Source organism: Cupressus sempervirens, chromosome 1 (genome assembly GCF_028749045.1).
Source record: "Cupressus sempervirens isolate cs-2001-9-10 chromosome 1, ASM2874904v1, whole genome shotgun sequence".
Taxonomy (NCBI): Eukaryota; Viridiplantae; Streptophyta; class Pinopsida; order Cupressales; family Cupressaceae; genus Cupressus; species Cupressus sempervirens.
Window position 1 is genome coordinate 595,418,548 of NC_143118.1, and position 26,214 is coordinate 595,444,761.

General features: G+C 33.0%; 1 protein-coding gene and 1 long non-coding RNA gene across 2 annotated transcripts in view; one reads left to right on the forward strand and one right to left on the reverse strand.

Annotated features, from left to right (window-relative positions):
* The first annotated feature begins 15,373 nt into the window (after nt 1-15,373).
* LOC149578834 (uncharacterized) lies at nt 15,374-20,854 on the forward strand. Its single transcript, XR_016364866.1, has 2 exons — nt 15,374-15,840; nt 20,702-20,854. It is a non-coding gene; the product is annotated as an uncharacterized LOC149578834 (long non-coding RNA).
* Nucleotides 20,855-21,975: 1,121 nt separating this feature from the next.
* Nucleotides 21,976-26,214, reverse strand: part of LOC149578835 (uncharacterized) — a 36,832-nt gene continuing 32,593 nt past the window's right edge. The window contains exons 17-19 of the mRNA XM_089831981.1: nt 25,432-26,143; nt 24,857-25,187; nt 21,976-22,448 (exon numbers count right to left, since the gene is read on the reverse strand). Of these exons, the coding sequence (XP_089688107.1) occupies nt 22,154-22,448; nt 24,857-25,187; nt 25,432-26,143 (1,338 nt within the window). The 3' untranslated portion in view covers nt 21,976-22,153. The remainder of the gene's footprint in view (nt 22,449-24,856; nt 25,188-25,431; nt 26,144-26,214) is intronic.

The following is a 26,214-nucleotide window of genomic DNA, read 5'->3' on the forward strand; positions in this document are numbered from 1 at the left end:
GTGAGAACTCCTCATAGACATGGTAAAAAATACTGATGCAATAATTGTTGAATGGTAACACATATTAGGAGGAATGGTAAGACTTTAGGTAAAATATATATTTTGTATTGTTTTTCTTTTACATTATGATGAAATATATCATTTACGTTTTATAATAGACTATTTAAAATTATTATAAACATATGATCCATACGTACAAATATATATATATATGGTAGTTCATGATAGGGATATTTTTCAAAGAAATATTATTTAATAACTTGATATTATGAATCAAATGATAAAAGCAAGATATGACTTTATCTTGATTTCTATTCATTCTACCTATTATATTATGTTATTGTATAAAGATGAACAAATATATTTTTTCTATTGAATATAACCAATAATTATGATTATGGTATTAAAGAAAGAAAAATATGCATTTTCACTTATGAGATTTTTTTATATTATTGTTATTATTGATATTATTGGAAGTGTATCAGGGGATGGAGTTTCAAATGTAATCAAGAAAAGGCTTGAGTAAGATTCCACTTGCTACATAAGATCTGTTTATACATGCAATATATAAAGGAGATTTAGATTTGAAATGGTTAATTAAAGGATAAGTAGATTTCTTGTCCATACATGAATAATATAGGCCAAAGGTAGTATCGATGAGAAAGACCTATAATAAGGCCTTGATAAAGGTATGATTTTTCTTCTTCGCTCTTATAAAATGTTGGAGAGTTTTAATTTCATAGTTGTTATATATATATATATGAACATGTAAGTATTCTATATGCTAATTTGTTTATTGATTAAAGGAGGTTATAAATACATAATTTTATTATATGTTTTATATATAATTGAAAAAATTTTGTATAGGTGCATGTGGAAGCTTTGTGAATACTTGGGTGTAAATCAAGTGGGAGTCCAATATTTCATAAAAGGATTTTTTTGACTATAAGAGGTTATGAAGTTAATACAATTAATAGAGATTAAATTTTAATTATTAAGAATAGCAACGTCAGAAGAGGAGTTTCATTGGCTCGATCAAATTAAGAGACTTTAATATGAAAAATGGATATGAAGGTTACTTCATGCTTTTAAATGGCCACTCAACACATAAAGGTGATGAGGTAAATTATATGTTTTATTCATATATTATGAAATAATTGTTAGTATGTTTGTTATTATTGACACATTTTGTTATTGTGATAGTTTAAATACTTACTATCAATGGTTCTAATCAAATAATTACAAGGAAATGACATTTATTTTTAAGTTGACAATAACCAAAGAATGTTGTTAAAAGGACATCATCTTCCAAGATAAGGTAAGGCCTACGGTGGAATGGGCTGGGTGACATCACTCGAGGTACCAAATAAAGCCTACGGGTGTCGGGTAAGGCCTTAATGACGGGATATCTCAGGGTACATCATACAAAGGCGCTATCTTGGAGATGATGGTTGGAGAGAGATAACAATAATGAGGGAGAATGGTGAGGCCCACTGATTGGGTAACAGGGCACCCCATTATGGTATCTCCTCCTATAATTGAATGATAAGATTAACTATCTGATATTTCAAAGATTATGCTTTAAAAGACTTCTTATTGGAAAATAGTTGATAGAATCACCTTAAGATCATAATTCTCCAAGTTGAGATAAGGCCTACGGTGGAATGGACTGGGTGACATCACTCGAGGTACCGAATAAAGCCTAAAAGTACCGAGTAAGGCCTACGGTGACGGGATATCCTAGGGTACATCATACAAGGGCACCTTCTTGGAAATAATGGTCGGAGAGAGGTAACAATAATGAGGGAGAATGGTGAGGCCCACTAGTTGGGTAACAGGGCACCCTATTATGGTTTCTCCTCCCATATTTAGAAAATGATAGAGTTAATAAATAGGTTGAGACTATAAACACCTTGTCAGGAGATTGATTTATATATAATGTGTACTAATGATTTTTTTTTGGTTGTAGGTTCACAATTAAGGAAATGCATAATGTGTGTCTTATGTGTTTGCATCGTGTGTGCTCCGTGTCTTCATTTGTCTGCATTGTGTCTACTTCATGTTTTCATCTGTCTACATCGTGTTTGCTTCATGTTTTCATTCATTGAGATGTATATTTCATAAATATTTTAGGACTTTGGTATACAAATATGTTTGTATCTATGAAGGAGTTTGTATACGAATGATTTTGCTTGAGGACAAACAAATTCGAGAGGGGATGGCTGTGATATCCCCATTTCAATATATAAATTTATTATAAAGAATATATAATATTAATAATAGATATTATTGTAATTATATTAAGATACAAATACGAATTGTTATATAATTATAAATATTAATTATACATATATATATATATATATATGAATATTATCATATATTTAATTAGATATTTATATGTCATAGATAATTAATATATATCTATATGACAATAGCATATTATATTATATCTTTGTTATATATTAAAATAATATTTAATTAAAATAATTCATATGTAATATATATAATCATATATTATTATAATGTAATCATATATAAATAATATTAATATATTATTAATATATAATATATACCCATATATAATTAAATAATATAACTACCTTATTAAATTAATGAAAAGTCGCATCTCTATGAAATACTGATATATATATATATATATATATATATATATATATATATATATATATATATATGAGATATCGCATGTTGAATAGGGTATCATAAGAAAAATTATCAAATTGATATAAATAAATGTCAAATCTGAAGATGCCCCAAAAATGTGACATTACAGAAAACATCCACCTACAGGATGCTATGTTTTGTATGGGAGAAATGTATTAACCTATTGAAGTCACAAAGAATATTCTCTGTTTATTCCTCATTTTAAATTTAGGAAAAAAATAAATGCACAAAAAAAATAATAATAATAGAGACATATGTTTTAATATTCCAAAAATATCCCACACCCCTACCTAATAAACTTTTAAAAGTTATTGCACACCCCCAACCTATCCTAAGCCTTTCAAGCTACACCCTCTCATAATTATCTAGGTGTTGACTTGTTAAGGTTTCTATAAAATCTGCAAAACTAAAGAAAAAGAAATATGTGTGCCCCTAGGTGAGTTGACATATCACCTTCCTAGCAATAAGATTTTGGGCAAATGATTTTAGTGGAGCAAGTTTCAAGTTTGACTACAATGTAATTCTACCTTTTTGCCTCTGCCTTATTCCTTTATTCTTCCTTGTCTTTACCCAACGTGATCCTCTTCTTGGGTTGCGTTTCTACCTCCCTTAGGCTGCGTGGGGAGTTGAAAATTCTGCCATGTCAGTGAATTGACATAGGGCAAGCTCATTGGTTTGAGTGTTGAGGGATGTTGACAAGTATATTAAATATCCCCACTTAATTTCTTTTCTTTTCTTCCTTGTAGCAGTGTACCTTTCTCTTATGAGATGAGAGGAGTGGCATGGGAATGCGCAGGGCCTAGGGAGAGGAGTAGGGGGGGCCAAGTGGTTAGGGTGGTTAGGATTTCTAGGTTAGATTTAGGGTAAGCTAAAGTATAGGTTAGCATGTTTGTTAGTTAGTTTAAGTGATATATATGTTTTTTATTAGATAAACAGGTTTTATAGGGATCCTGAAACCCAATAGTTAAAACATATAAGGTTGATAATAAGTGTGGAAGCCCAGCCAAAAAAGTATAAGTTCAGAGGCTGATAATAAGCATAAAGCCCAGCCAAAAAGTAAAGTTCTGAGAAAAGACTAGGAAAAAAGACAAGTATTACGCTGGCCTAAAGCCAAAACAAAAGCCAAAAGACATAGAAAAACAAAAGAACAGGCGAGAGTTATTCCTCGTTCTTTCGCTCTAGCTCTTGCATAACCTGAGCAGCCTCAAAGGCTAGTTGATTCTCCTCCACTTCCAGCTGTTGCGCCCTTTGGTCCCCCTAGTCTTGATCAAGAATGGTGTGTTCTTTGCAGAGTCATCCTTTGTTCTGGCTTCTTCCCTGTCTTTTCCTTCCTCATCATCCTACATCTCTCTGTCTTTGATCCAACCCGTAAGAGAGATGATGATGTTGTTAATGGAGCTTAACAAAGAGAACATCTGATTCACAAGGTTGTGACTGTAGTTCTCCAAGTTGTGTATCCTTCTTTCTGCCAAATTGAGCCTGTCAGCTGAATCTGTCCTCTTGTTAGCATCCATCCCATTCCTTGTTGCCTCAATATGTCTCACCTATTCTTTGACTTCCTCTAGCTTGTGTATCTAAAATTGTCAATCATATTGTTATGAGCATTATTCAAGAGGTTCATCCTTGTCTCCCTCGCTCTATTCGAAATAGCCACTATCGTTGGGTCAATGAGTTCTTCCAGCCACGGTTCATCTTGATTTTCGACGAGGATTTGGGGATTCATGGCCTCCCTAAAGATTCCCATCTTCAAAGTCTTGACATTAAAGTTTTTCCAAGCTTTAATCCTATCATTGACCTGGACTTTCCCTTCCACATTCCCTACATTCTCCTCTTTTTGCTCCTTGGGTTGGGCTTGGAGGTGGACAGGAGATAGGGGCAGCACTGACGCCTCCTCAAACTAAGAGCGCACTTCCTCCAAATTCTCCCTCTTGCATTTCTTCCTTCCACTTTCATCCTTAATTTCCTCCTACATCTCCTTAACCACCTCCTCAGACTTTAGCTCCTCCTCATCATTGTTGTCTCCCTCCTCATCCTTCTCAGGAGGCTTCTGCCCATGATCCCTAGGGCTTTTTCTACTAAGGGTTATGGGGGAGGGCGATTTTTTAGCTTGGTGGGTCACTAATTTCCCTGAAGAAGAGATCCCTCCTTCCTCAGAGCTGAGGCTTTGTATATCTTCCAAATCAGAGGAGTAACTAGAACTACTAGACTCCACATTCTCTACCTGAGGGGGAGCAATGCTTATAGTCTGAGCCTTGAAGTGCTCATGGATAAGCAGCAGCAACCCCTCGTGCAGAGCCGAATTTGCGGTGGGCTTCTTTTTGAAGCTGTCCACCGCCTTGCTCATAGAGGTTAACAGATAATATGGAAAGGAAATATTAACATAATGCCAGAAATTATTCAATATAACAAAGTGGTGGGTACGAGCTCTATCAAACCTAGGGTCCAACATGATGTACTCGATAACAGCTCTCAGAACATACCTCCACCACTTCTTCATGGAGTTGGGGACATAGTAGGTGTCAATATTTCTCAGTGCCTTTAGTTCCTTCTCATTCTCCATAAAGTCCCTAACTGCATTGGCTAAGAGCTTCTTATCCCTAAAGAATTTAAAACCCTTGATAGGGATTTCAGTGACAGTCGCAATCACCTCCTCTGTTATCTGGAAGTAGACCCTGTTCACCTTCACCCTGCCATCCTTCCAGGACCCCACCATACTTTTGGTCACCTCCTAATCAAATCCATGCACTTCATGATATAATTGGTAACCCCACCCTCTTTTAGCTTTCCCCACACTTTCTCCCTACTTCTCCATTTCTCAAATCTCCCACCGGCTCCTTTCTACACCTTTCGCCTACCATTTCTACACACTGCACACCCTCTTTACTCATGTGCTCCTCACTCTTTGACTGAAAGAGACCTCCGAGAGTAAGCAATAAATAGAGAAAAATAGCCTTGCTATTGCTTCAAAAGCGAGTGTGAAAAAAAACCCACAAAGCGTGTCAATTAATCAATAATGAATCACTACAATTATGATTTCCCATGCTTCCATTTTGAAAAGTACCCTTATTTCTTAAAACCTTTACAATCATAATTATAGCTTGATTTTTTCCATCCTTCCTTGGATCTTGTCCAAGTCGATCAAACTTTTAACGTCTGTCGGCAAACAAATTTCGAGATACCAAGTCATATTTTGGTCTACGCTGACCCTAATGTTCACAAACCTGTTGGCAACCGAGTTTGCTTCTTGGAAGATATGAGTGACATGGATTCTATTAAATTTGGCGAGGGTCTCATGTGTCTCATCAATTAGATTTGCAATCATCCATGATGGATGTGAGTTGCCTATGATGCACTTTATAATGTTATTTGAGTCCCCTTCGAGCCATAAATTGGTAACACCAAATTCAAAAGCTAGTTTTACAACATTGCACGTGGAGTTCACTTCTGCAAAATGATTAGTTTGGACTCTCAGTGGGAGAGAAAAAGCCGCAATACTATCTCCATTTTCATTCTTTATCACATCTCCACTACCCAAGGAGCCAGGGTTGCCCTTGGAGGCTCCGTCGAAGTTGGCTTTGTGCTAGCCTTCAGGGGGGAGAAGCCACTTGGCTTCCTATCTTTTCCTTGATCTGTCTTTTACCTTCTCCTTTTTCCTGCCTCTTGTCTCAAATTCTCCCTCCTTCCTTATAGAAAAGTTTTCCTTTATGTTACTGAAAATCTTCCTCCCAACAACTAAAGTTGATTCCTCCCTATCTCTAAAAATTCGATTGTTTTCCTTTATGTTAAGTGATATATATGTTATTTAGTTTAGTTGTATGTTATTTTAAAAAAGTTTTAATTTAAAATTAGTTTAGTATTAGTTGCTTTATATATTACTAATGTTAGTTAATAAGTTAGTATGGTTACATTTATAAAGTTTTAAATTTAGTTAGCTTTCTTTTATTAATTTAAGATTAGTAGTAAATAAAGTGTTAGTTTAAGTTATTGGTTATAATTTAGTTTATAGGAGATCAATTAGTTTTAATTTTAAAGTATAGATTTAAGTTTAGTATAATTTGGATGGTGTTAGGATATTAGTTGAGGGAGCATTTATATTGTTACTATGTCTTAGTATATTTTAGCTGATGTGTTTTCATGATTAGATGTTATTTGGAAAAGTTAATACCACTATTGGTTTAATATGTTGTCGAAATGAGTTGGTTATTTTATTTAATCTATTTTTTTTAAAATTTGAAAAGGGGGATAATTTTAGATTATTTTGTCAAGTGGTTATATTGTCTTAAATCGAAAGATTGTGTTATTTTGTTTTAAATTATTTTGAGATTAATAGTGGTATCAAGATTAGTAAAATTTATGACTTGCTTGATACGTAAGTTTAAGTTATGATTAGTAATTTATTTAATTTTAAAATAACAAGACTATTAGATTAAACCCAAAGTGTTGAATAGACAACGAGATTTGATTAGTATGCTTAATGTAGACAATATTTGTGTTAAATATGATAGATGTTAGATAATGTAATTATTTCAAAATAAAGTTGAAATTTGTTTACTTAATTATATTAAGCTTAAAGTTAAAAATGTTAATGTAATGTTGAGTAGTATGTTCATAGTAAATTAAATTAAGTAGTCTGGTAGGAGGATTGTTATTTAGTTGTTTATTTTATTTTAGGTTTAATGCTATTATTGGGAATTGTTTTATTTGATATACAAATGTTAGAAATGGAACAAAATTGTTATTCGAATAAGGTTCAAATAAAGTTTATTTAATCGTAAGACATTATTGCAATTAGTAAGTTCTTTTAACCAACATTTCAAACAATTAGATTTATGTCTTTTAAAAAGGTCATTCTAATCAATTCATTCTAGGAGTTAAGTAATATTTTGCTTAATTGAAAGTTTTAATGATTAATGTTAACAATTTTTTTAAGTAGTTGAAAATTATGTTTGCTAGGAGTTCAGAGCACTTTTGTTTTGTGAGTATATATATATATATATGTGTGTGTGTGTGTGTGTGTGTGTGTGTGTGTGTGTGTGTGTGTGTGTGTGTATATATATATATATATATATATATGTATGTATATATATATATGTATGTATATGTATGTATGTATATGTATGTATATATATGTATGTATATATATGTATGTATATGTATGTATATGTATGTATATGTATGTATATGTATGTATGTATATGTATGTATATATATGTATGTATATGTATGTATATATACATATATATGTACATATATATATATATATGTATATATATGTACATATATATAATATATTATATATATATATATATATATATATATATATATATATATATATATATATATATGTCTGTTTTTGCCCCATATTTTGGGCATGACATTTTCTTCTCTTTCAGATATTTGAAAAAATATGTTAAGTCAAAGGACATTTAGAACTGACGATTTCTACGAGCATGTTGATCTAAGAAGAATTCATAGTGAAGAAAGGGAAAAATATTATCTTCAAAAATAATTTTTCTGGAAGCAGGTTTACTTAGGTTTCATCCTCTAGCTCTTCAAAATTTCAACCATTTCTATAGAGATTCTTTTTTTGATGAATTGGTTTGTTGTGAGGAGTGTGATCCCACAAAATTGTACTTTATTCTTGAGGAGATCTATTTAGAACAAGCCCCTTACCCCACATATTAAGATAAAAATGGTTCTCAATGGTTGAAAACAATGCTTCAAGCTCCATAGGTTAGTCCTCAGGGCCTAAAGAATTTCCACTATCATGGTCATTTTTTTATATATACAATTTGTTGGATTACTAGATATGCCTTGGAATAAGCATGTATTTGAAAGATGGGGGCCTCGGGTTTTTTTTTTTTGAATCTTTGATTTAGGAAAGAATAAGAAAAATTGTAATAGAACATATACCTACATGGACATAATCAATATGTGAATTTTTTTGTATTGAGGTACTCAGATAGTGGTACTTTGTATATGAGACAAAGAAACTTTGAGCAACTATACTAGTTTGACATATTAGATACTGGTGTTGATGACCTACTTTAATGAAACATGATTCAATGTAATGAATGTTGTGATTCAAATTCAAATGATCAATTCTTGATACTGTTGTAATCAATTTTTTTAAACATAGTATTTAAAATAATTCAACAATGATTTCAATGTTTAATCAAACAATTTCAAATGCAAAAAAAAGACATTCATAATCACATTTACTTATGTTGTAACTCATATTAGAATATAACATATTTTAATTTTTTCTCTAATTATTTAATATATTACATATTTGATCAATAGATTTTGTTATTTTTCAATTTAAAAGAAAAGCTCTCAAATTTTTGTATGAAGCATATTTATACTTTTAGATTACCACACACATGCTCTACACAATATTGATATGTTATAGTTCTATAATATCTTTATTTTTGTTTAAATTAAAAATGAGCATAATATTTTCCATGCATGATTTTTGAAAATAGGTGTGTGTGTGTGTGTGTGTGTGTGTGTGTGTGTGTGCGCGCGCGCGCGCGCGCGCGTGTGTAGTTTTGACATTTTCTTTTATTGTAAATCATACTTTCTATTGTATACATACTCTATATTTTTCTTAGCCACCATATATGATAAATTATATTAATAATTTTTAATTTTTAATTTTTATGTTTTATAATAGGATATAATGTTAATGTAATGGATCACTCTAACAATGAGTCTGAAATTATTATGCCATGTCTAGTTCTCGTAGTGAACTCTGATGGATCCCCTTAAATAGTTATTAATAAATGTGAAAAATCTACATTCAAGTGTTGTTATAAATTCCTTCTACATTTTGAAAATGTAGTAGCAAGAATTGATATTGTCAAGGAGCAACAATATCTAATTTTCTATATGTTTTAGAAGAGGTTAAAGTCGATCATGAAGAAAATGAAGCTCATAATACTAATCTCATTAGTGATTATTTTATAAGGTATTTACATTGGCTGAATTAGCTATTATTGATAAAAGATATGATATTATTCATGCATCAATACTAATGTCGTCAGTGGTTATTTTATTAGATCTTTACATCAACCAAATTAGCTATTATTGATAAAAATATATGATGTTATTCATGCATTAATTTTTTTTTAATATTATATAAACTATCATAGACTTTTATATCATAATGCACAATATATTTCTTCATTACATATATTTTCCCTTATTCTTTCAATTGCAAATTGTAACTTTTTTCTTTAATATGTGTGTTATATGTGTGTTTTATTAGTTACAATTCATTATTTTTAATTAAAAATGATTATTTCATAACATAATCATATCTACATTGAGTAAATGTGAGAATATTTATAGACCAAAGGAATGGGGGCGCTTAGGAATCAAGAACTTCAATTGGAAAAATATAGCCCTAGGAGCCAAATTGGTATAGAGGATGTTTATCGAAAAGGATAGTAAGTGGACACAACTTCTATATCAAAAATACCTTCACAGTCTAGAACCTTGATCTCTCTTTTGAACCATTAGTCCCCCTAAGGGATCTCATATATGAAAATTCATGATGCATTGTAGCCCCCTAATTTGCAAGAATATAACCTGGAATATAGGGAATGGTAGAGAGGCCCCTTTCTAGGAGGATTCTTAAGATGGACTGCCTACTTTAGACAATAGTGTTCTTCCCCCCAACAGCATAATTGCTTACAAATTTATGAGGAAATAAGGTTGTAGACTATAAATATAATTATAGGGACAAATGGAAATGGAAATCAATGGAAGAAACCAATCTCACAGCTTAAGAAAAAGCACCATATAATAACTTTATAAACCAAAGATCAACCAAACAATTGGAAAGGTAGGATAAACTAATTTGGGGTGCCTCTAAGCCAAGATCCTACAATGTAAAGAAATGACATGAACTAATAATTCATTCACAAAGATGGGACTAGATTTCTATTTTGCTAGCTCTATGTTGGGATCCAATATGCCTGCCAAAGGTAGATATTTTCCTATGGGTAGCTCTTCAAAAGATAATTTTAACTATAGACAGATTCACTAAAATGGATTTAGAAAGACCATCTAGATGCCCCCTTTGTAAAAGGACTCAGAAATAGCTAATCACCTACTGTTCCAATGTTACTTCGCTAAGGAATGTTGGCAATGGCTAACTCAAACACTTAACTAGTTTTGGGCCTTCCCTAACAATTTATGGGAAGCTCTACAATATTGGCCTAAAAGAGGCAAATCTAAGATAAATGATGGGCTATGGAAGGTATGCCCTACAATTATCTTATGGGAAGTATGTAAAGAGAGAAATAGGAGGATGATTAACAACAAAGAAATAAGAGGGAAATCTCTTCAGAACAAGATAGAAGCAATTATAGTAAAAGTTATAAATAATCACTTAAGAAACAAAATCAAGAAGAGGGTGCATTCTTGGATTAAGATGCAGAAATGAGGAAAAACATTCTAAACCCACCATTAACATACACAAAGGTTAATAAGCTAGCAAGGTCACTTTGTAAATGCATGCCTCCCCTTAAGGGATGTGCAAAGCTAAATTTTGACGGGGCCTCTAGAGGAAGCCCTAGCCAGACAGGCATTGGATGTATTATTCACTCTAGCTTCGAGTCTTGTATTGCATCCAAAGCCAAATAAACAGGGGTTAACTCTAACAATATAGTATAATTGGAAGCATTGATAGAGGGTTTAAAACTAGGATTGGGGCTTAAAATCCCCAAACTCTTTATAAAAGGAGATTCATAAATTATCATAAACACAATTAGAAAATGCTCAACTCCTAATTGGAAGATTAAATCAATCTTAAACAAGACCTACCTATCATTGACAAATTTGAAGATGTCCAAATTTTGAATATAAATAGAGAAGGAAACATTGAAGCTGATAAACTAGCCAATCTTGGTGTAGAAGGAAACGCTATAAAAAATTCTCAATTTAAAAGCATGAAGATACCTTAATTTCTAAAATTTTGTCGTAACTAATATACAAAAGTAGCAATAAAGATTGAAATTATTTCTAAATATACAAGATAGTCCACTTCAAGTCATAATTACCCCAAATATCATCACCCACATCAAAATATGGAATAGATACGATATGATAAAGACTGTGCAAACACACATGTGGAAAGACTACCCATGCACTTAATCCATCAACCCAATATATGGTAATAGTGGGCCATCAACAAACACCTCACCACCTCATTATGGAGTTTGAAGTACAACTTAAGGTCATTAATTTTATAACCACACTCCTATGTGTTTATGCAAACAAAAATAGACACAACCCAAATATAAGAGGAACATAATAAAGAGAAAGAATAGATCATAGATATATGTCAAACATTCAAACTTAAGGAAACTACAGAAAAAACTTAATCTGAAATATTAAAGAAAATGCAAACGTAAACTAAAAGTAAAACACTAAATTCTAATGAAACATAATTTGGCTTTAACCTATCGACCAAAAATAACTAAAAGACTCATAAAAATCTTTTGAGTGGATTAATTAACCTTAGATATGGACAATTTTGATAAACAAAAGGATTTCAATTTATGTTCTTTTTTGAAGTCTAACTATTAATAAATTCAATTGAGTTATGTATTAGGCAAGTTTATTTCAGCATTATACAAACAATCAAGACATCATGTAAAAACGTAACGTGAGAAGCAATGAAGGCTCTTAAAAGGGGTGAATTATCAAGAGCATAAGTTTCGTAAAAGAAATGAATATGTGTTTGTATTTGAATAAGCAAACTAGGGAATGCCCCTTTTAAGATGTAATCATTTTTTAGAGGACCATGGTCTTGGGCAAGACTGGAGGGTTTCTTGTTCTGTTCTTTCATACTAGCGCCCATTTGAACAAAGACAATGTATCTTTTTAATTTTTTAATATAATACAAGGGCTTAGGCCTTTTATCGAGCAAAAAAGACAAAAATAATAATAATCATATCTACAATTAAATTTTATTTATATATTTATGTATCAATTTAATCTCACTATGTTTAACAAAAAAAAACTACTTTTTAATATTAAAATAATAGTATATATTGAATCATATCTACGATTTTTTTAAAAATATATTAATCATTGAAATAAAGTATCCTTAAGCCAATAGTGACATGTTGTGATGGTTAAGTTGTTGAGTTGTTATCCTTGCCATCAAGTTTCAAATCTCACGGGGATGAGGTCCCCCATTTGTGGCCTCACTAGTTCATAGCTCCAGGTCAAAGTGTTTACCCCTCTTTTTAAAAAATAAAGTATCCTTAAAAAAATTAGATATAAAAAGTAAATTGAAATATTGAATTAAAAAATTCAAAAAAAAGTTAAATATTGCTTAGCCATTGAGAAATAGATAAAATATTATTATAATATAAGTTATTTTGAAATATTTTAATGCAAGAATATTACTACATAAATTATTTTGTTTATTTTGATAGTTATAATTTTTATTGTGAATACATGTAATATCAAAACAAATTATTCAAAACATATTTCATTAATTCTATTTGGTAATTAATTTGTAAATTTAATAAATACAATGTACAAAATTTAGCCCTTATGTTAAACTAAATCTACACTAAGCAAGTTTACCATTAATATGAAACCAAATAAAATATTATTCCTAACAGTATTCAATATGAAACTCCAATACTAAATTTAATTGAATACTAGATATCGTGTGTGTGTGTGTGTGTGTGTGTGGAGAGAGAGAGAGAGAGAGAGAGAGAGAGAGAGAGAGAGAGAGAGCCACACACACACACACACACACACACACACACACACATAAATATATGATATATGTAATAATATACATATGTGTAGTGCATATTAAAAACTAAACAAATTTTAAATATAATCCTAACATTGAATTAAACCCAATTTAAATATTATGTTAACATTGACTTTACACTAAACTAACTTACCTTTTATCACATACCCAATAAAGTATATATTTTTAAGAAATAAACAAAATTTATAAATACTCATAACATTAAATTACACCAAATTGAACTCTTATGTTAACATTAACTTTATTCTAACCTAACTTACCCTTTATCACATACCCAATAAAATATTTTTCCAAATAGTACAACTTATTTAAAAAATACTTGCAAATTTTATTGAACACTAGATACCAAGTCAAACACAAACAAACTATAGGAAATGTTAGAGAGTGTGCAAGAGAGACGCGAGGTAGGGATAGAGGATCATTTAGAGAAAGAGATCGTGAGATTAGGAAGGGGACATGTCAGAAGGAGTGGAAAAAGGGGGTGGAAAAAGGGGGAGAGAGTGAGACACATGAGGGTAAGTAAAGGGCAACAAATGACAAGACAATATAATAGCTACTATGGTTGTCTTATTCAATCCATGCATTCAATTCAAACATAACACTAACCATCAAAGGGAAAATATATAGGATAACCAAAGCTTAATCTTGACAATATCATCGAAATAAATTCATCTCAATTCACTCTTATGCACAAATCCAATTTCTATTAAGTATTAAAATGGAAGGTTTCTCTAAACCTAACTAAAAATTGAACTTACAAAACTAAACTCTATTGAATACAAATCTTAATAAAACCAAAATCTTATCAAAACATGAGAATGAAAATGAAGTCTACCCCTTTTCACAATTGAATATTAAGACAAATTATAATCTAAACCTAACCATCAAACCAAATACAATATTACAAAAATATCCTTTTGCCCTCTAACCATAAACAAAATCTTATCATGACAATTTAAAAAAAAAAAATTGATAGAGACCTATACTATATAATAAAATAAAATTATTTTATATAATTCTTGGGACTCACCCGTTCAGATGCTACTATATATATATATATATATATATATATATATATATATATATATATATATATATATATAGTCTTTTAAAACAATGGCTGTCTATAGATATCAAGATTGCAATTTACTATAGAATATTCACATTTAAAATTAAAAGCCTGTGTGTGTGTGTGTGTGTGTGTGTGTGTGTGTGTGTGTGTGTGTGTGAGAGCGCGCGCGCGTGCGTGTGTGGCGTGTGTGCGTGCGTGCATGCGTGCGCGTGTGCGTGTGTGCGTGTGCGTGTGCGTGTGCCTGTGCGTGTGTAAGTAGTCTTTTAAAACAATGACACCCCACTTGGCATCGTACTACAACAAATGATTATTCTCCTACTCATCTTATAAACATGTTGCTACATTAATTTTGTATCGCTTAAAGACAATTATTTCTGCATATTCTACTATCATGAAAGCACTTAAATTATATGCTTCATTTATTCATATTAGGTTTCTCATGCAATTAAAAACTTTCAAAATATTTATTTAGAGTAAAGACAATGTGTGTTCCTTTCAAATTTTCTCCCGACTTTTCTATAATCTTGAAAATATCACACAAAACATATGTTATTATCGACATAACTATTGCACCTTATTGATGCAAATGTTGGTTTAATGTTTATTCAATTATGACTTTAGAAAAAATGATTTAATTTCATCTAGCCTTTATCTATCCTCCCTTGATTACTCCCATGGGCATTATGTTATTATTTCCTACCTCTATAGATATAAAAAAATTCCCTCCTCCCAACATTGGAAATAATTAACTTCAACTCCCATGAATAAGTTTAATGAAAGTTTTTCATTATTTTAAATGCATGCCCATGGGAAATGTTAGCGAGCGAACTCGTGCTAGTTTCCACCATTTACCACCATGAGCACAAAGACAATTGGGGAGGATTGAAAAATTGGCTTATCTATTATATCTATCCTTGTGTTAGGCTCTCATCTAAGGTCTCGGCAAAAATCCCCAGATCTTGGGGTTTCGCATTTAACTATCGGCGAAGCTTGCCCTTGCTTTTGGATGGACTTTTATCCCGTGGAAGAACTTTGCACCTACAGACGCATATCGGGCTTGAGAGGGGAAAATTTCTGCAACTCTTCCCTATCTCAGTCATTTCTACACTTATCGGCGTAACAAGGCAATGTGCTGAATTTTCATTCCTGGTACAATTTTTGAAGCAACAATGTGTGTGGCTTATGTGCTAACCCAAGACTTTATGGATAACTTAAGCATCTTGCAACCTATTCCTTCCTTGGTGCATTTAGCACTTCCATAGCACACCTGGCACATGTAAGTAGATTTCTTACTACTTAGTTATTTTTCATCTTTCCACGCTTCAGCCATTTTCTTTGATTGTTCAACATCTGCTTCTATTTAGATGCAATAGGACCTTGTAGGTGATTCTGCAAATTTCTCTAGATAGCACTCACATCTGCTTCATTCAAATTCAAAACCTTAAGTCTGGAAATGCTCCAAAACTGCAACCTTAAAGCAGGGTAACTAAACTCCACTCAAGATTTAGGCAAATTCACCACTGCTCACTGAGACAAGAGGAACACAGGAGACCGAGACGAAAGCTACCAAAACAAAACACAGAAGACCAAGTGAGCCGAGAAGAAAGCGGGGTCTCATTTATAATTGGCGATGTGTGAATAGGTCACAACACGTAGCAAAGGGGATAGACTAGCGGTGCGTAGTTCGTTATACTCCCTAACATATCCACGTTGGAATTATAAGATCACATCCGTAAAAGAGATAGCTAACTAGATACACTTCGAGGGCCTTACACCACAACATTGGACAAAAGCAATCAACTGGGTTCCTCACAACACCTTGAAGGAAATCACTCCATTTGAAGATTGGATATGTAGAAAATAATTAATTAAGCGTGTAATGTCTCCTTTTTGAAATAGGAATTAATGATAAAAGAATAAAAAATTAAAATTATAAATATAAAAGAATAAAATTAAACATAACCATAACTAAAATTCACTTAAGTTTAATAAATAGTCTAATGGGATGAGATGAAAAGTTGCGATTCCTTACAACATGAGATACGAAAGGGAAGAGAAATCAAGAAAGAAATAATAGAGAAGAAAATAAGGGAGCAACTCCTTCAAAAGACAAACATTACAAAGGGTTGTGACTCTTTCAAAGTGTTGTAATTATGAGAGGTTGTGAATCTTTCAATAGGTTGTGATAATGATTGATTGTGACTCTTTTGGAGGGTTGTAATTGTGAATGATTTCGACCATTTCAAAGGGGCAGACATGATGGGGAGATGTGGCCTCTCTCTTATAGTGGAAGATACTGAGGAAAGAAAGTTTCATTTGAGGAGTAACGGCAAGAGAGATCAATTGGGAAATGAATTTATTATTCTGAAAGGGCAGCAATGGAGAGCGGCGACTCAAGTCTTATGAAAAGAGTCAACCCTTTCGTCAATGAATTCTAAAAGAGATCGTTCTAATCATTCAAGGATGACAGAAGCAATCACCACTCAAGTATCCACAGAAGCAATCGTCAATTATTAAATCAAGGAAATAATCTGTCAGCTAACCACTCTATCAAACACAAAAATATCAAACTAACACTCATTATATCATCAATCATCAATTATTAAAGAATCATCCAGTCAATCAGTCATTCATCAACAATCGAATAATCAAGCAGCAGCACCTATAAGAGAAGAGTTACCCATAGCATGTATATGTATTAGCAATCAGATCAGTAAATCATTGTTTATCGCAGGCTGTAGCATTACTATTTTGTATTGTTTGATAAATGGGAAATAATACGTGTAATAATATGTTTGATGAATATTTTTAGTAGATCAACATTGGCAATTAAATGAAATGATTAGACTTGCAATGTGTATCAATTTATTGGTTACCGATCATGAGGTTTGGAAAGAAATACTTGTGATATAACTTGATCTAGTTTGCTTCTTCTTCTGTAATGTCCCCATCTTTTTAGCAACTCAGTGGAGTTCTTAGCCTTTACATTCTCCAAAGGCTAAGTGGAGAAATAAATTGATTAAATTAATTTCTTATAAAGCCATTAAATAAAAGGTGACTTTATATTTAATTAATTTTCTAAAAGCACAATTAATTATTGTATTGCAATGGAGAAGCCTCTAGAGAGTGCATTAATTAATTAATTATTGTATTGCAAGAGAGAAGCTTCTAGAGAGTGCATTAATTATTGGAAAGGGGAAAGGCTCTAGTAATTTAATTTTTTAAAAGCACAATTAATTATTGTATTGCAAGGGAGAAGTTTCTAGAGAGTGCATTAATTATTGGAAAGGGGAAGCTTCAAGTAATTTAAGCACAATTAATTATTGTATTGCAAGGGAGAATCTTCTAGAGAATGCATTAATTATTGGAAAGGGGAAGCTTTTAGAGAATGCAATTAATTAATATTTTATTTCCTTCTTGAAGGGTGAAGGAAAAGAATAAATAGGGTGAGAGCCTCATTGTTTAGCATTTGATTATTGTGAATTGCATTTGATAAGAACTTGGATGTGTGAGTTACAGATTTGTTCTTGGCATTAGAGGACATCTATCCTCTCTTGTGACATTCTAGAGGTCGTTCCCTTGGGGTTTGGCCTTTGGAATTCATTGCTATCAACTCATTAACAGGCAGCTTAGATGCATTTCCAGCCATAGGCAGATTGAGTGTATTTAGTGAATTGAAGAGTTTGTTATGTATTTGATTTTATGATGTTGGAGTAATTAGTGGGTTTGCTATGTATTTAGTTTTATTAGTTTGAGAACTAATATTATTTCAGTAGTAGTTCAATCTTTTGAGCATGCGATAAGGGCTTTATAATTTCCACAATACCAGAGCAAGACAAAGTAGGAGTTTAGACTTGTAGAGTGAACAGTCTAGTTTATTCATGCAGGGAAACATACAATCCCGTCATACAGACACAGAGGAGATATTCTTTGAACAAGACAGCAGTATGGGTGACCGAGATGACAAGAATATAGGATTAGCTGGAGGCAGGAATACTGGTCTAGATGAGGAAAATGTAATGTTCAGATGGTTACTGGATACATTAGAGGAGGGGCGATGTATGCAACAAGAGCAGAATAAGTGAATGGATATGATGTTGCAGCTTATGGCTAGATAGATGAGTATCAATATTAATTGAGGTGATGACAACAATGGAAACGACAATAATAGGGGCAATGATAATGGAGCCCGAGGCAACAACGGTCCTGAGAATAACATTATTAGTAATAATGGACATGGCAATAATGCGAATGAGACACGTATAGAGCCACCCAGTTATGATGTTGGTGATGTGGGTGTTTCAGTGGAGTTAGTAGATGTGGGTTTACGCTCTAGTATTATTGATTCGCAATCTGGCGTTGAGTCATGTGTGTAGAATCAGGAGTCCACATATGAGACTTTGTCAGGGGATGACGATGCAACAATAGTGGGATTAGGAGAATGTGAGGATACTGCCATATCAACAGTCACTTCTGTGTCAATTTAACCATCCAAGGAGAAGTTTAGCAGTATGCATGTAGTTGTTGATGTGTGTTCTAATGATGGCGCACATGTTGATGGTTATGAGTTTTCATCGACTACAGATTTGGTTCAATTTTCTGTTGCTGTAGTTAGTGTTGTTCTTATGTCCATATATTTTGATGTGGCTACACCTATTGGCTATTGCTGATACAGTTGGCATGAGTGCATATGGTTCACCTGTAGCTACATCTTATTCAATGCATATTGGTGATGACTAGGATTCCAGTCGAATGTATATTATGTGGGTGGATACAGGGAAGAAGAGATTTCATAGATCTTTTACGGAGTTTCCTTCTGGTGGCATTCTGACTTCTACATCATCAACACAAGTTTTGGGTGCTAGGTTGCAAGACATGTGGTTGGTCCTAATGATGTTGGTTTGCAGTTGGTTTAATGTCCACAGGGATGTCACATACTACTTCATTTGGGATGCAGGTGGAGGTTGGAGTTCATTGTGTTGCTGGATTGCTCGAGGACAAGCAATTTCAATTATGGCGGACTGTAATGTCCCCATCTTTTTAGCAACTCATTAGAGTTCTTAGCCTTTATGTTCTTCAAAGGCTAAGTGGAGAAATAAATTGATTAAATTAATTTCTTATAAAGTCATTAAATAAAAGGTGACTTTATATTTAATTAATTTTTTAAAAGCACAATTAATTATTGTATTGCAAGAGAGAAGCCTCTAGAGAGTGCATTAATTAATTAATTATTGTATTACTAGAGAGAAGCTTCTAGAGAGTGCATTAATTATTGGAAAGGGGGGAAGCCTCTAGTAATTTAATTTTCTAGAAGCACAATTAATTATTGTATTGCAAGGGAGAAGCTTCTAGAGAGTGCATTAATTATTGGAAAGGGGAAGCTTCTAGTAATTTAAGCACAATTAATTATTGTATTGCAAGGGAGAATCTTCTAGAGAATGCATTAATTATTGGAAAGGGGGAAGCTTCTAGAGAATGCAATTAATTAATATTTTATTTCCTTCTAAAAGGGTGAAAGAAAAAAATAAATAGGGGTGAGAGCCTTATTGTTTAGCATCCGATTATTGTATCGGATTATTGTGAATTGCATTTGATAAGAACTTGGATGTGTGAGTTACAGATCCGTTTTTGGCATTAGAGGACGTCTATACTCTCTTGTGACATTCTAGACATCATTCCCTTGGGGTTTGGCCTTTGGAATTCATTGCTATCAACTCATTAACAAGCACCTTGGACACATTTCCAGCTATAGATAGATTGGGTGTAATTAGTGAGTTGAAGAGTTTGTTATGTATTTGATTTTATGATGCTGGAGTAATTATTGAGTTTGCTATGTATTTAATTTTATTAGTTTGAGAACTAATATTATTTCAGCAATAGTTCAATCTTCAGTTTGTATAAATTCCTTCTTGTTCATGTTATGTGGTTTCAAAGTCTATGCAAAAGCATTAAAGTCTTTATCAGCAGTTGGTTCAGTTCTTGGGCATTTCCAGGCTGCCCATTACATCTTCTTAAGGTCCTTGCTATGTTACTTTGAGCACATTGGCTTTATTTTTATTTATTTTTATCTTCTTTGTTATATTTTATAATACACAAAAGTGCATTAAATGAAAAACTGTGATTTTCTTATATGACAGGCTTTCACATAGTCACTTGTAGACAGGGAGACTAGACTTTGGAGACTGGTACCACTACTGGTATGGCTAATTTTCAAAAAAATTGGATATGGGGTGTTTGGAGATACTAATATTTATTATTTTCTAATATAATTTAATAATTTTCAAAAAGAATATCATAACATTGAACTTTGAAAACAAGAACAATGGAAAAGTTTAGATGGAATTCTGAAAATTAACTAACAATTTGCAGGGTATATTCCTCTAAGTATCCTATAAATTTGGTATCCTATGATAATGCTGTGTGTATGCCTCCGCATTTTGCATACATTTATGCTACTGGAGTTGCATGCAACTGTGCTGGCAAACGTATGTGCAAAATGTGCTTGCATTCACACAGCCTGTTAATGCTTAAAATTTTAAAATAAAAGCTTGAACCTCAGAATCTTAGTCTCATCGAATGCCGAGATTGCAGGCCAATAGGAGGTCGAACAACAATTTTTTTTGAAAAGAATTGTAACGGCAAACATGATTGCAGTCTTACGTGCATGTTTCACTCTTCTAGGGCACCTCTGGTGCAGCAGTGATTCCAATGGAAAATGGGGAAGGAAAATAATTTACAGTGTTATTTTTTATGCCCTTTTCATCAGGAGATGCTTGAAACTTGGTGGGAGACAGGGAGATGGTGAGGAAAAGTCTTCTACAAAAATTGTCTGAGTGCACGAAATGTTTCAGAGACTCATCTCAGGCTGGTGGAGTACGTTTCCTGATTTTAGTGGGTTTTCAAATGATCTTTTATTCAAAAAAAATGCAACTGCAAAGCAATCAATTCTATTTTTCTATGCTATTCATATAGCTTACCCATTTGAAACCCCATACTTTAACCTGAACTTTTAACTTAGAATTAAATGGCTATAATATAAACCATAGGATCAATATCAAATAATTAAAAAGTAATCACATAAATTTGTGAATAGTCATCTATGTTTTAGCACTAAATAGACAGTAATAAATTAATAATTCATCCAAATGGGAGAACTCTCTACATTCACCATTTCATCATAATTTTTAAACTCAGAAAGCCTTGGAAAAATATCTGCTACATGCCACTCATTTTAGAATTATCATTCCAAATCAACAGAGAGGAAAAGTTGAAAACACAAACAATTAATTCACATGGAATCTACAACATGGTAAAATTCGCTTGTCAAAAATTTTCTGCACTTTCCTCATCTTCTAAAAAACCAACTTCTTAACATACCCATTATTCTCATTTGAAATTCGATCTAGACCCATTTTAACACAACTCTCATAGATATACTTTAGATAATTTCACAGGTTACAACTTACTAGCAATATATTAGGCTTTAACATAAATGAGCATAGGAAGCATGTGTTCCAGCACCACCTTATCTGAGCATCTTCAAACAAATATGTTCAACCAATATAGCATGACTGTTTTCTACAGTTCTATCAATTTATCACAAACATTAAATCTCTGGCTACCAATATCTCAGCAGGTTGTGGATTGGTATAGACATATGAAACTATTGATTTATGTGTTCCTGCCGGCCTGTGAAGGCCCAATACAAGAATTCCATCATATAAAGCCTCTAAGAAGAGTTCCATAAAATTTCTCCCTACATAGCCTTCGGGGATTGAAAGTTGGTCAAGTTTTCCAACACATGCATGATTACCTGCTACTACTCCACCTGATAAGAACTTCTCTACTATATTAACTGCATTGCGATTAAAAAATTTAGCATGCCTGCAAAATTGAAACATTTTTAATTCCTCGTCATATAACATGGATAAGTTAAGTGTAATTTCATATCTATAAGTATATAATGGTTTTCAGGCAAGATACAAGGATTATGTAAGTGCTGCATGAAAACTTTTCAAACTCAATATAATCTGGCTGGATATTTATTTGCCATTGAAGCAAACAAGACTCCTGAAGATCACCAAGGAAAGGAAGCTTCCTTTGTTGGATCAACTTTTCAGATTTGCTCAAAAATGTGTGATGAAGGGCCACACCACCCGTACCAACTCACAACCAAAAAAGCAATAATATGGAGACAAGAGAGATGACAAAATGCTTCATAAAACTTCCATTAATACTTGAAATTCATTAGAATATTCTCCAAATGGAAAAACTCCAAATTCTTACAATATAAGAGAGATTGCTCGCTAAGAGCTTCTACAAGAAATTACATCCGAAGAGCTTCTACTTGAAGAGCTTGTCTTGAAGAGCTTCTATTTCTCCAACTTCCATTAGAAGAGTTTCCATTTCTTGAACTTCCTTACAAATGATAATAGGCCTTTCTTCAATAGGCACTTACCACCTAAGGCATGATTTATCCACAACATTCTACAATCTCCACAACCTTCTACAATATCTACAACCTTCTAGAATTTCCACCTAAATACAACTAAGCACCACTATGTGGCCCAATTAGAAAATTACATTTCTTTTGTGGATCACAACAAATATTAAATGCATGATGCCACCTACACACCTCAATTAATGGAATAACAGCTATTTTTATTATTTTTCTATGCATGATGCCACCTACACACCTCAATTAATGGAATAACAGCTATTTTTATTATTTTTCTATGCATGATGCCACCTACACACCTCAATTAATGGAATAACAACTTTTTTTATTATTTTTCTATTTACGCCACCTATGCATCTTGAAAATAGAAATTCCTCTTTTCTCCTTTTTCCCTTATTTTATTTTTAAATTATTTTTCCTCCTATTTTCGTCACTTTCTCTCTCCTCCACAATTTTTTTATTTTTAAAAATAAATTTTCCCATGCAAGATGCTCCTGCATCAGACTCCCTTGGTAGATAGAAAAGTGTGTCCCACACTTTGATGTCAAAAGAGAGATATAGAACCATCTTCATCTTCACCACAAGCTTCCACCTCAATAGGGACAAGAAAACCAACATGCAAATCTTCCACATTTTTTTTTCCTGCTGATGCATGATGCTCCTGCATCCGACTCCCATGGTAGAAATTTTTTTTGTGAATATGGAGTCACAAAATGAAGTAGCCATTGTTGACATAATTTTTTTTCCTCTTCCTCCAACACATAGCTGGAACAAGTATCCGATGCTGAAATTTCTCCTTTGCAATGAACTCTATCCAAGCATAAATCTCATTCTCATTCAATCTTGTTGAATTAATCACACCTGTAATAAATCCAGCAACACCATACCAATCATCCTTTGCATACCACACATGACTAACAAGATCCTCATGCAAAAAATCATCAATTAAACTCATATCAAAGACAACATCCCATGATTCATAAGAATTTACCTATTTGACATCTTCATCTTTGCTTGCCTCTTTTATGTCATCAACAATGCACGTAACTACTCCACTTGCTTGATCTCCAACTAAGGCACTATACTTCTCCTCCATTGCTGCAATCTTCAAATCATCTTGATCTACTTCGGGTTCGTAAGTCTTGTCATCTTTATGCTCTTCCTCTTCTCGTTCATCTTCTTCAACTTTAGGTTCGCAAATGATTTCCTCTTCATCCGCTTGCTCTTCCATTGGATCATCTTTTTTTTCCACATCCAAGGAATTATCAACATCTCTTTTCTGGTGACATGTTTTTTGTTTCCGCAACTCAGCTTCTAATTCATTCACTTGCTTCTGCAAATCAACTAGCAATGATTGTTGATTTCTTGCTCTAAATTTCTCAAGTCGAGGAATCCTCAGAATCCATCCAATCACAAAAGTCACCTTCTTCTTTCTCTTCTCCATAATCAAGTTTTTAGAAGACAAATCTTATGCAACACAAGAACCTTGTGCAAATTGCCTCATAGTCGGTGATCTATCTACACAATCAAGAACTTCTTGACAAACTTCAATCAACTCAAGGTCCTGGTGCAAACTGCCTCACGTTCGGCGATCTGTCCGCACTCTCAGGAACTCCGGCTCTGATACCACTGATGACGAGCCACACCACCCATACCAACTCACAACCAAAAAAAATGCAATAATATGGAGACAAGAGAGATGACAAACATCAGTGTTATTACTTATTTACAAGAGATCAAACTAACAAGTAAGTAAAATATGAGACTACATATATTTTTTGGATATCACTAGGAAAGCTCAATTAAAAATACCAACAAAGTTGAAGAAACTTACATCAAAAAATTAAGTACAGCAGGACTGAAACCCTTTCCCTCAATATATGAGGGTGAAAACATGTAGTCTGCTGCCCGGTTCCTAACATAAAGTCCAAGCTCAAACAGGTTCTTATCCATATGAAAGTTAGGCTTCAAATAATGAATGGCTGCTTCCTGCTGCAGTTCAACAACAATGCAATCTCTTGTTGGCTGAAGAAGGCGCTCGATAGTTGCAGCTATCAAAATATTGTTTATATCAAAAAAGGCTTCTGCTATACAAGATGAAGGCTGACTACTTTCATCTTTAGTTTCTTCCTCATGGCTGCGCTGTGCCAGTACAATTACTCTTTCTAGAGAAGCAAGACGAAACCAATCAAAAGTTTAAAACCACCAAGTTTACACAAAATAGTATGAATATCATACCAAAATTAAAAATCAGATGACAAGTTATCCCTGGAGTAAATATAAGTGTAGAGCCAAATGACAAATACTTTAAAAAGAGCTAAAAAATTAAATTCTAAATATGAAAAGATTAATATATCTGAAATACAACTGTCAAATTTGCAACAATGTCAATAAGGAAAAGTTACAGACCTGCCCGCATGACACCAGCACGTACCAAATCAAGCTCATAGAGTGGTGACCCTTTCACAAAATAAACATCTTTGAACATTCCAGCACAACCCCATTCCGAAGCAACTGGTTTACTAGGATGCAAAATAACAACTGGTGGATTTGGAAGATCTGGCCTTCTAAGATGGCTAATGAAATAGAAAAGATTAATGGGCCATTTTCCCTGAATGCACACCAAAACATGTGGTCCATTCAGATTACAGACTAGCATGGTTCTGTTATGCAGGTTTTTCACTATGACATCCATCCTTCTTTCCAAAATTGATGGATCAGGTTTCACTTGCCTCTGTTGTGGTGGTGGACAGCTTGTTGCAATATCCATTTCTTTCTCGAGTTGATATATGTTTTTCAGTCCTGTTGAAGAAGTATCTTTGTCAGAAAGTGAGTCGCTTGATGATTGGTTATTCTTCTTACTGGCATAAATTATATTTTGTATCTGGCTCTGACTTGGTCTCTCTCTATCATCATAACTGAATGAAAAAGCAGAAGTTATGGGAGCTGGATGAAATCTTCTCTTCTTAATGTCCTCCAAAAGTTCAGTGTCTTGTATGATATATTTTTCCCTGGAACTTCTGCAATATAAATACTTGTACAGTTGTTTCAAATAGCTAAAAGAAGTTTGGTGTCCAAATTTAGAAACTTCCGCTGCCTCCCAAAGGTCTTTGGCCATAACCTAAGTCACAAGGTTCGAGTTCGAGTTCGAGTTCGACAAGGATGAAGTTCGGATGAAGTTCGACAAGTCAA